We start from the raw sequence: 12,910 nt of genomic DNA on the forward strand, positions 1-12,910 counted from the left end.
ATTGAATTGCAGACAAGAATAGAATCCATTTCAATAGATAATTAACCTATCATGTGTATTAACTACGTTAGACAGTGTTGTAAATTAATAGATGATTCAGTACTGTCAAACTTTCAGCCATTTATTGAGTGAAATTGCAAAAGGTTAATTTTCATTAATGTAAAGATTTTTATGCCCCACCTACGATAGTAGAGGGGCATTATGTTTTCTGGTCTGTGCCTTCGTTCGTCTGTGCGTCTGTCCGTTCGCTTCAGGTTAAAGTTTTTGGTCAAGGTAGTTGTTGAAGAAGTTGAAGTCCAATCAACTTGAAACTTAGTACACATGTTCCCCATGATATGATCTTTCTAATTTTAATGCCAAATTATAGTTTTGACCCCAATTTCATGGTCCACTGAACATAGAAAATGATAGTGGGAAGTTCAGGTTAAAGTTTTTGGTCAAGGTAGTTTTTGATGAAGTTAAAGTTACATCAACTTGAAACTTAGTACACATGTTCCCTATGATATGATCTTTCTAATTATAATTCCAAATTATAATTTTGACCCCAATTTCACGGTCCACTGAACATAGAAAATGATAGTGCGAGTGGGGCATCCATGTACTATGGACACATTCTTGTTTATTTTCAAAAAGCTCTCAAAAGATAAATAAGTAACCATTAAAAATTTTGAAATATGAACTTTCTTCAAGCATGTTGTAACCAATCAAATCATCAAAATAAGTTACTACAAACAATATAATGTCAACAAAACTCAAGAACTAGTTTTCTCACCAAGATTTGTTAAAAATTACATGAAATATTTACGTTTCACAGGTATTGAAATAAGGAGATTTAAACTTTTACATATAATGTAGCAACTGACATAATAAAAAATCAGCATGGTGTCCTATGTATGTCTTGTAGTAACTACTGTCCTTTAACACCATATCTTATATTATTCACATTTAATTAATCATTATAAATAATTCTGTTTTACCAGGCAGTGATGTGATAATTTAATTAACTATTATAAATCTTTCTGTTTTTACCAGGCAGTGATGTGATAGGAGGATCTATAAACCAGAATGGTATGTTATTAGTACAGGCCACACATGTAGGATCAGAAACCACTCTCTCACAGATTGTCAAACTTGTAGAGGAGGCCCAGACATCTAAAGCTCCAATACAACAATTGGCAGACACCATAGCTGGATACTTTGTACCTATTGTCTGCTCTTTGTCAACATTGACCTTGATAGCATGGGTGATTGTGGGATATGATAGTATTTACAACATTGATCCACAGTTTGATGTAAGTCTATCAGAAACTACAATGTTATTATTAATTATATAATTGTTATTAAAAATTCTATTACTATATGAAATAATGATATACCTTCAAGTATAGCATTAAATGTAATGACTTTCTAATCCTGTAAATTTGTTTCTCTAATTCTTACTCGATTTATCCTATTCCTGACCTGTTGATTATTTTTATTTCATCAACATTTGGTTCGTTTGATCTCAGTTGTGCATTGATCAAAACTCGATTATGACGTCAAATTTTCTTGCTTTCCTCTGAAATTCCTATTGTGACGTAATGAAAAAAGGCCACCATGCCTGATGACATCGCATAGAAAGAACACATCTTTTGTGGGCTGTTCCAAAAGAAGGATTTACATTGTCTGCATACTGTCTAAAAATCATTAGAGAAACAAATTTATACACCAAATCTCGTGCAATACGATATTTATCCACTCTCGACAGTTAAATTTTAAATATTTAAAACGCTCTGCAAGCCTCGCATTTTAAATATGAAAATTTAACTGTCTCAAGTGGATAAATATCGTATTGCACTCGATGCAGTGGTAGAATCTATATTTTTTGTCCTTCGCTTTGCCTATATCACTGTGCTCACTCGCCAAAAAGTGGCTCACGGCTGATATTTTATGATATCAATTTGTAGAAAACCGGATGATCTATACTTATTTGGTAAATCTGTTCATTTTGTGGACAAAACTTTAAATGAATTGACTTTCCATATGAATGAATAAACCTGCTAGCACTGTATGGTATTTAAAAATAATAAAGATATCAATCAACAACATGTAGACTTTGATTCCAGAATATTTGACTCAGGCAGAAGCATCAATTCAATGATGAAAATATTTGTTAGCTGCATTGAGATATAACAGTTTTGAACAGAAATATCAATCACAATAGTCATAGAACACATAACATTATCTTTACTTTCAGGAGAATGAGGGTATCACAAGACATGAACTGATTTTCCAAAAAGCTTTCCAGTTTGCTATTACTGTACTGAGTATAGCCTGCCCGTGTGCCCTGGGACTGGCCACACCCACAGCTGTCATGGTAGGCACAGGGGTAGGAGCTACAAATGGAATATTAATTAAGGGTGGAGAACCACTAGAGACAACACACAAGGTAAGGAATGTAATCAAGTGTGCAAATGGAAATAAGTTGTTTGTACATTGATGAGAGATTTAAGCTATATCTTTTCATTTCATAAACTTCACAAGGAATTCTGTGAGTTCATTTATTTCTGCAATACTTTATATCATGTTTTTCCCTTTCTAATCCACTTTGCAGCTATTCAATTTTACTATTTTCTAATTAAACTGATGTAGTTGATGAATAAGAAAAGATCCAAGTTTTAAATATATCTGTGACGATTTATTTTGCATTATTTTTCTACTCACAAAAAATAATTACTCACACAAATAAGTTGGTTTACAGTATGAAATAGTACAATCAAGTTTTAATCAAGGAAAAACATAGCCCTCTTTTAGTTTTCCTCATAATTCTTTTAATAAATTTACATTTACAACATCTTTCATGTTTATTACACAGGTAGAATCATATAACTAGAGCTTTTGGATACATTTTTGATGAGACAGCAATTAACAAAATTGAAAGCAAACAATAGTGAAGAGGTCAACAATAGTCTTTACTGAATGTCTAAATCAGCCAATTACTACTTTGTAATTCATTTTTATGTTCTTCTATGCAAGCCAATGTACCAAGTGCCATCAGTTCATGTATAACAAATAAATAAAAACACAAATTTTTAAAGTATTTCATAAAAATGTATTTCCTAATAGAAATATGAAATCATAATATCTTATCTACACATTTCTTTTTATTTGACCTCAGATAAAGAGTATTGTTTTTGACAAGACTGGAACAGTGACACATGGTGTACCAAAAGTATCACGAGTTGCCAAATTTGTTGATGACCAAGTTTGTTCATTAATGAAGTTGTTAGCCATCGCAGGAACAGCTGAGGCCAGCAGTGAACATCCAATAGCATCAGCTATTGTCAAATATACAAAACAGGTGCGGTATACAGTACATTATACAATACATCCAGCTTTCTGAGCTTGTCTCATCAGCTTATTATAACAAATCCTCAACAGACTTACACAATCTTGAATTAGAAAACAATCTAGATGCATCTTAATCTTAGTTTTGATGATAATCAAGCCTATTCATTCCTGAGTGATGGGACTATTATGTTTTTACATGAAGAACTTTTTTACTTTTCTCATGATCTATAGCTCAGATTAATTTCATGAATGCTAATGTTTATTTATTTTATGTAATGCCTAGTTGTATATAGACTAGCTGTAACTTTGTAGCTATTACAGGAATAAACTGTGCAATAGATTCATTTCACATATTAAATGTGATTTCAGACTTTAAATGCAGATAACCTGGGTAAAGTCAGTGATTTCCAAGCAGTTCCTGGATGTGGCCTGAAATGTACTGTATCTCAGATAGAACCTTTACTTACCAACTTGGATCTAGAGCAAATCAACAATCGTAAAAATGAAGTCGGGAGCCTCCGTATCAAAACTGAAAATGTTTTAAATGATGGCAATACTGCTATACATATAGAGGGTAGGTTAAATAAAATCAAATGTGATAAACCCTATAGATATTATTGAAGTTGCGTTTAATAAAATCAATTGTGATAAAATCTATAGATAAAAAAGCTCACAGTAAAAGCTTAAAATTGCTTTCAACAATCAGTATGTACTGGAGAACTTTGTTTAAAACTGTAAAAAGTCAGCAGTTCATTGCTCAGTAACCTTTGGAAGTTTTTAGCTTTGTCTTACTTGCTTAAATGGGGTGTGTGTAATGTATCTGCATTCACATCTCATCATGAGTTACAATTTTATTATGACACTAGTTCAACATGCTTAGAAGGCCTTCATGATTGTTCAAGTATTTTCTTCTGTTCTGAAGAGAGTAAAAAATAATTTTACAAATGACCATGCAATTTAAGGTGTGGAAACAGTACTTTTACTTTCTCATAACAATTTATAATCCAATATTTCTACATCAACAGATATAGAACTAATGGGAGCCTCAGCACCTCAGCCATATCAGGTGTTGATTGGTAATAGAGAATGGATGCAGCGCAATGGACTGATTGTCACAGATCTAATGGACAAGACCATGTCAGAACATGAAGATCAGGGTCACACAGCTGTTTTATGTGCAATAGATGGTAATTTATTTTAAAAACTTTTGTAGAGCATGATTATTTTATTTTTTCTATATTAAGAACTAATATAATTGGTTTATAATTCATTGACTTGCTATTAAGATGAGGAAGCCTACTGTTTCAAGCCAACATTGAATTACAAAAAAGGTATTAAAGAAAGTACATTGTGGGGTGTGTTTTTAAGGACATGTTTGTTGTAATTTACTCTGGAAAATGTATATATGGGAGGTATATAAGAATATTTTATATTAAATTTAATTACTCTTTGTGAAATAGATCATAAAGTTAGATATGAGAAAAATGCATGTTAAATGAAAGTGCAACTTGTTACTCATTCTCCTAGAGAATATATATAGAGTGACTTCTGAAGACCAATAGTTACATATCATTCAGAAAATGACTTGATTTATTTACTAGGTATTTTGGTAGCCATGTTAGCTGTAGCAGATACTGTGAAGTCAGAGGCCCATCTTGCCATCACTACACTTAGAGAAATGGGATTACAAGTTATCTTACTGACTGGAGACAATCAGAAAACAGCAAGGGCTATTGCCAGACAGGTATGGTTACCTTAATTCATTACTGAAGTCTTAAAATCAACCATATACACAAAAACTCCATTTTAGGTCTGTACGTCTAGAAATTGGTTTCCTTTTTCTAACTTTGATTGCCTCAACCACATGTTATGAAACTGATTATGCTTAACAATACTAGTTAACACAACACACAGATCAAGTTTGAATTTGGATGGCCTCACTTTTACCCTACTTTTACCCCTTTACAAATGGAAAAATTGCTGAATTTTTTTCATTTCCTTTCTCTGACTTAAGTTTGCCTCGACTAAAATGTTATGAATCATATACAAAATGCGTATTACATGTACCACAAAACTCAGATCAAGTACAAATTTGGGTAGTGTCACTTTGACTGTTCTTGAATTATGTTCCTTTATAAAGTTATATGCAAGCAGGGGTATAATCTGTTTCCCATAGACACTTTCCCCATTTATTGGGAAAGTATTTGGTAACATGGCAGATGCTTAATTGAAGAATATGCAATATGTAAAATATTCTTAACACTGAATGTATTTGATTAACATTTCTTCATCAAACATAGAGATACAAGGTGTTAACATTGATACTTATTCTCCAAGATGATAAGTATGTGTAGTTTTAGTTTAGTATAAACATCACATCTCTATTTTATTAATTGCTTCAGTGGCCTAACAGTTACATTATTATACCCCCGCTTTAAAAAAGGGGGGGTATACTGTTTTACCTCTGTCTGTCAGTCCGTCCGTCAGTCAGTCCGTCCCATGAAACTTTCGTCACATTTTTCTCAGGAACTACACATCCACCCTTAAAAAAGGGGGGGTATACTGTTTTACCTCTGTCTGTCAGTCCGTCCGTCCATCAGTCCGTCCGTCCATCAGTCCGTCCGTCAGTCAGTCCGTCCCATGAAACTTTCGTCACATTTTTCTCAGGAACTACACATCCACCCTTTCTGTAATTTGGTATCATCATTTATATATGTCAGCCACACCGTGTGATGCGTTTTCAGATTCATCACTTGACAACTTCCTGTTTACCGAACACTTGTCTGATTATACACATGATAGCCAAGTTGAAAATTTTCGTCACATTTTTCTCAGGAACTACAATACAAGGATTTCTGAAATTTGGTTTCAGGATTTATATAAGTCAGCTATACCGTGTGATGCGTTTTCAGATTCATCACTCGACAACTTTCTGTTTACCAAACACTTGTATGATTTTACACATGATAGCCAAGTTGAAAATTTTCGTCACATTTTTCTCAGGAACTACAATACAAGGATTTCTGAAATTTGGTTTCAGGATTTATATAAGTCAGCTATACCGTGTGATGCGTTTTCAGATTCATCACTAGACTACTTCCTGTTTACCGAACACTTGTATGATTTTACACATGATAACCAAGTTAAAAATTTTCGTCACATTTTTCTCAGGAACTACAATACAAGGATTTCTGAAATTTGGTTTCAGGATTTTTATAAGTCAGCTATACCGTGTGATGCGTTTCAGATTCATCACTCGACAACTTCCTGTTTACCGAACACTTGCATATTTTTACACTATTAATATTATCCACTTGCGGTGGGGGTATCATCATTGAGCAGTAGCTCGCAGTTTCACTTGTTGCCTTAAGTTACTTAGTTTGGGAGGTTGTGGGTTTTTAATCCCTGGCTTGGTCATGTCAAAGGCTTCTCTGCTAAACTTGCAATATTTAGGAGAAAGAGCAAATGACTGGTCAGCGTCAGAATAATTTATAAGTGTATGATGATTTATCTTACTACAAAGTGATACTTTGTAATTTGTAAACATGCAAGTTAAAAATCAGGCTCAGTGTGTTGGTCTCATAAAACATAAAAAAAGAAGATGTGGTATGATTGCCAGATATTCTCAATTTTCGACATCAAAACCCCCAGTTTACGTAGACCAAGATTCAGATACAATATATTTATCTCTATTCTACAGCAAAATAAACAAATCAGTCCATTTCAATTTATTTTTCTATGTAAAATTTCATAAAAACTAAAATGCCGCGAAATGATGTTATTGTCTTGGCATGACAACTATTAAAACAAGTATGTTTACGCAAACAAAAAATCAAATGTAAATACCAGGCGTTTTAAAGCTTTTTGTATGGCCTCAGAAAGAATAAAGCTACCTTGGAAGAAAATATAAAAGTTAAATTGAATTGTATAATATTACTAATATTATTGAAATTTGGTAAAACAGAACAGCCCAAACAGTATCATATGTATAAGGCTTTCACAGTTATCAAAATTATCGAATATGTCTTATTAGAATCGAAATAATTCATGGCAGCTGTAGATTTGTTTTAATTTAACCATGGGTTGGGCATTTATATTGGTTTTTTTTGCTCAGGGTAAAATAATTGCATATAAATGCCCAACCCATGGTTAAATGAAAACAAATCTACGGCTGCCATGAATTATTTCTTAAGTAATGCATTCGAATGTGCCTAAAGAATGTGTGATAATAGGTTAATATGTTGTCATTTATTTCCAGGTGGGAATACAGAAAGTTTTTGCTGAGGTTTTACCATCACACAAAGTGAAGAAAATAAAACAGTTACAGAGTAGTGGTCAGAAAGTAGCAATGGTTGGTGATGGAGTGAACGACTCGCCAGCGCTAGCCCAGGCTGATGTTGGTATAGCTATTGGTACAGGCACAGATGTAGCAGTTGAAGCAGCTGATATTGTTCTTATTAAGGTATGTATAACGACTCGCCAGCGCTAGCCCAGGCTGATGTTGGTATAGCTATTGGTACAGGCACAGATGTAGCAGTTGAAGCAGCTGATATTGTTCTTATTAAGGTATGTATAATGACTCGCCAGCGCTAGCCCAGGCTGATGTTGGTATAGCTATTGGTACAGGCACAGATGTAGCAGTTGAAGCAGCTGATATTGTTCTTATTAAGGTATGTATAACGACTCGCCAGCGCTAGCCCAGGCTGATGTTGGTATAGCTATAGGTACAGGCACAGATGTAGCAGTTGAAACAGCAGATATTGTTCTTATCAAGGTATGTATAATGACTTGCCAGCGCTAGCCCAGGCTAATGTTGATATAGCTATAGGTACAGGCACCATTGTAGATGTTGAAGCAGCAGATATTGTTCTTATCAAGGTATTTATAATGACTCGCCAGCGCTAGCCCAGGCTGATGTTGGTATAGCTATAGGTACAGGCACAGATGTAGCAGTTGAAGCAGCAGATATTGTTTTTATCAAGGTATTTATAATGACTCGCCAGCCCTAGCCCAGGCTGATGTTGGTATAGCTATAGGTAAAGGCACAGATGTAATACGTTTTCTGTTTAATGGAAATCATTTTAAATATGTAGGTGGTACATGAAAACTTTTTAGTTCAATCTGATCTGTATTTGCTATTTATATTTCAGAATGATTTACTTGATGTAGTGGCTGCCATTAAATTATCCAAGATGACAGTAAGGAGAATCAGAATCAATTTTGTAGCTGCTTCTGTCTACAACCTGATAGGGATACCTATTGCTGCAGGTACAGTTCAGATCTCATCAAAAATTTTATCTCATGGTCAAATTTATTTTAAATTCTCTTGGCCTTAAAGGTCATGTGAGTTTTATATTTCTCCTGAATGATTATTTTTGCATGTTTATTAAAAACTGTTGGAGAAATTTAAAGGCTTTAATGATCAACAAAATAAGATAGTAGTGAGTTAACATGGCTACTTGTCATAGTTTTTGCCATTAAACTGTTTGCAAAAAAGAAAAAAGAAAAAAAAAACAAAATGGCATAATTTTTACTGGGTGAGCAATTTTAAAGACTCTTTGGAACGTCTTGTTATTTAAGCGAGCTTGTTAAAGTAGGAGACTTATCTTTTGATGTAGAATAATGATATATTGGATGTAGGGTTAATAACCATAAAGCTACTTGTTGCCTGCTGTTATAACCCTCTTTTGAACTTGAATTTTCATCTGAAAAACAGAATACAAACTGTTGTGGCAACTACTGGTTAGCTTTTCTTAACCTGCTCTTTATCTTTTATTACATAGATTTATGATATCTGCTGGTACATGTTTAGTCTTATAATACTTGATTATATCTTTGTTTACAGGTGTGTTCTCACCACTTGGTTTGACCTTGAAACCTTGGATGGCCTCTGCTGCAATGGCAATGTCCTCTGTCTCTGTTGTGACATCATCACTGCTTCTTAAATTGTAAGTTTAAACCATTACTTCTAATTGGTATAGCTAAAATATTTATAGAACAACAAAGTACACATGTTCAGTAATACTGCGTTAGAAATGAATTTAATCGCTGGGTTGTAATTTTTAAAATATGAAGTATAAGACTTCAAATTCAATTTTTAATGACTGTCTAGCAACATATAATTATTTTTGCCAAACTTGTGCTTTTAGGTCTCATTTGAATCACAACAAGTTACTATATTCATTTATGTTATCCCCCATGTCATTACTTTTTATTTTTAAAAATGGTTTATTTCCAGATATATATAAATATATACATATTATATAAAAGTGCAACTATCTATTTATTATTACTTTTTGTCTATAGGTTTAAGAAGCCAAAAAAAGAGAAATTGCTGACACAGGAATATCATATGCAATTTGTCAAGGACCAGTCACTTGAGATATCAGTACAGCGAGGTATAGGCTATGAGGGAACTAGTAGAGAAGGAAGTACACAAGGGAGCTTACTCTCTCGACTCAGTGGAAAACGTAAACCACAATCTGTAGATCACACTAGTCTGTTGGAAAACAATGAAGATGAGGAAGACTCAGATCAAAACACAAAGTTGTAAACATTTCTTGAATAAATAAAGGGACAACTATTTACATGTGCAGAACTAGTGCTAATTAAAGATATGTTATATTTATTTATATTTATATTATTTTCATTCTAAATCAATAAACAAAAATAATGTGAACTTTTACTGAAACTAAAGATTGAGTAAACCTGTAGATTTATTGTATTAAGATTATTTTCACATATGTTTGTTTCTGGTGCTGATTTGTTATTTTTATGTATTTGAAATCAGCAGTTCACTAAATCCAGTTTAGTTTAATTTCAAAAAGTTGTTAGCCTTAAATCATACTTCTAACTATCTAATTAAATACAGAATTGTATGTCTTTGTTTATTACTACAGCAATATTGATAACTAAAACTTGGCTGTTCACTTCCTTTTATGTTGGATGTTTAATCCAGATATCTACACTATGAAAGGGACCACATTTTCTTAACCTTACAAAAATATATTTGTTTAATATTATAGTATGATCACTTTCATTACCATTTGATAAAAAATCTTGTATGTATATACATTTTTAACCATTTGATATGTTTCATATAATCATGAGTACCATTTAGTAATTACTACACATTATTATAATTTCCTTTGAACCAATCAGGATTACTTATCTTTGGTATAGTATATATCAAATAACACAGAGTTAACAATCTGAATAGGCATATAGATGTCTTTTAGTTATTTATATCATTGATTGTCTATCTTATTGACATCACAACTGTTGACATTGAAGTTCCAAAAGTCAAAGTTTCTACAAGTTAAAAAAGTAAATGATATAAAAAGGAAAAAGGAAGAAACAATCACTGATGGGATTTCAAGGTCACTAAACATCTCCATAGTAGTATAAGAAACGTAGAATATGGATTAATCTAGAGAGTTAAACACTTTTATTATATTGTATCTTAATGTCATGAAAAATGTTATTCATTGCAATGAAAATTAAAACAGGGACCAAAATAGCCCAATTATATCATTTTGATTTCTGAATTTCATTGAAAAGAGTAGAGTATATCACTGCAATCAAATTTCTACGTTTTCATACATTGTTAAAGATTTTATAAAAACATTAATTATGTGTCACAAATTACAACATAAACATATCTTGTGAATTATGTATATATATACTGTTATGATATATTTTTGTATCGTTTTATTATCATGAGTGTATTTATAATTGTTTTCTCCTGAAATGTCAATCCCTACAAAGATACATATAGATCATGGTGTTATATCTAGAGGGGTTTTCAGGTGTTTGAAACCCTGTCAACTAACATCCCAACAACCTTCTTTGGATTTGGGATACAGTCTATGATATTAGATTTTACAATTACATATACTGATAACTGAACACTTTGATCATACAGTATTTTGATCTGATTATAAATGTAATGCTATTGACTTTTGAAGATCTTATTTGGAATAAATAATCATGAGTAATGTATTTTCTGCAAATAGAAAAATAATTTAAAATGTAAAACTTTGATCTTTCCTTATTTGACTTCATCCAATTACAATGGATTTATTTATTTTTGTGGGATTCAATTTTTGTTGATCACTGAAAACTTGTATGTTCGTGGATATTTGATTTTGTGGTTTTGCAAATCTCTATACAAAGCCTTTTGAAAAAGTTATATTCGTTGAACATTTGAATTCGTTTTCCCCCTGTACCCACAAAACCCACAGAAATGGGTATCCAATGAGTATTAATGAATCCACAGTAATTCAATCACTGGGAAGTTGGCAAGAATAGGCTTTATGGCAAAATTTATACATTTATATATCAGCTTTTGTTTTAATTACAGTATCAGGGGTAGATCTAGCCATTTTTAAAAGGGGGTACCCAAACCAGGATAAAGGGGGTCAGGAAAGGGTGTTTTCCAACTATATGTTCCAATTCAAATTTATTGATCGTCCATAAAAAAACAAGGGCCCCAACCCCCAGACCCCCTCCCCCCTCTTTCTACGTCTGCCACTGTGTATTTGTCCAGTTGTCTATTTATAGATGGTTTGAAATTTGATAATTTTGTTTCATCATCTTCAGTCTGATTTTTTTATATAATACAGGATAAACAATATAATAATTGTGTGTATAAACTACCAAAATTACATTTCAAAGGTTGAACACTTTTATCTGATTGACTCAGACTACTGATATTTGTGATATACACTGTGATAAATGTTACCAGTCTTTTATGTATATTTGTCTTCATTCAAAGATATTCTAAAGTATACAGATATTGTAATAAAATCGAAACTCAGAAAAAATAGCTTTTTTTTTATTTCTCATCTTGTCCAAATGGCTGTTAACTTTAAAAAGAATCTTCTCTGAATCTATTGGATCAATCAGATTTACAAAAAATAATCATTTGTGTATCTTGTGTGTGTAATAAATGTGTCTGATGATTATGCCCAACAACATGGTTTAAGAAAGAAATAATGGTCAAATTCAATTTTTGTCTATTATCTTGAAAACTGCTATAGATGGAGAAAATCTTACAATGTAGAAATATTCATAATGTTGAGATCTACATACTGTCTGTTTACATTTACTATGTCCGACTACTCCTTGAAGGAGTTTATTAAACTTAAATGACAAATACCTTTTTTCCATTTTTGTCTCTTATCTTAAAAATATGACAAATAGCGAGAAATTTTTTTTTCAGTATAATGGAAAAACATACAAATTATAGGCAATTCAAGTTTACTTAAAATAAAAGAAATGTTTATTATGACTTATGTATTCTAGTTTACAATGTTTTAGAGCATCTATTGTTGGAGGACCTTCAAATCATACAAACCATACCATAATTAATTGCCTCATTGCTTGTCTATAAAGATAAATCTCATCTTAATTCCAAGACTAACCATTACCAAGAATTTTGATCAGTTTGATGTTTATCTCGATTTTTGTTTTCATATTCCTTTTATGCATATTGATATAACAGTCATAAAGAGCAAAAGAGAAACACAATTGTTTTAAAATGTTTGCTCAAATGTACATTATGGATCAGGTTTCTGAG

The 12,910-nt window shown here is 32.2% G+C and overlaps 1 protein-coding gene across 8 annotated transcripts in view; it reads left to right on the forward strand.

The window, feature by feature from the left end:
* Nucleotides 1-12,155, forward strand: part of LOC139484807 (copper-transporting ATPase 1-like) — a 39,902-nt gene extending 27,747 nt beyond the window's left edge. For 6 of the 8 annotated variants that reach the window (XM_071268784.1, XM_071268781.1, XM_071268782.1 and 3 more), the window contains 11 exons: nt 1,033-1,292; nt 2,237-2,428; nt 3,158-3,340; nt 3,700-3,904; nt 4,356-4,517; nt 4,932-5,074; nt 7,589-7,792; nt 8,481-8,598; nt 9,176-9,278; nt 9,637-11,673; nt 11,747-12,155. In XM_071268784.1, coding sequence (XP_071124885.1) covers nt 1,033-1,292; nt 2,237-2,428; nt 3,158-3,340; nt 3,700-3,904; nt 4,356-4,517; nt 4,932-5,074; nt 7,589-7,792; nt 8,481-8,598; nt 9,176-9,278; nt 9,637-9,883 — 1,817 coding nt within the window. In that variant the 3' untranslated portion in view covers nt 9,884-11,673; nt 11,747-12,155. The remainder of the gene's footprint in view (nt 1-1,032; nt 1,293-2,236; nt 2,429-3,157; nt 3,341-3,699; nt 3,905-4,355; nt 4,518-4,931; nt 5,075-7,588; nt 7,793-8,480; nt 8,599-9,175; nt 9,279-9,636; nt 11,674-11,746) is intronic. The other 2 variants (XM_071268785.1, XM_071268788.1) reach the window with 1 other exon arrangement.
* The last annotated feature ends 755 nt before the right edge of the window (nt 12,156-12,910 follow it).

Source organism: Mytilus edulis, chromosome 8, assembly GCF_963676685.1.
Source record: "Mytilus edulis chromosome 8, xbMytEdul2.2, whole genome shotgun sequence".
Taxonomy (NCBI): domain Eukaryota; kingdom Metazoa; phylum Mollusca; class Bivalvia; order Mytilida; family Mytilidae; genus Mytilus; species Mytilus edulis.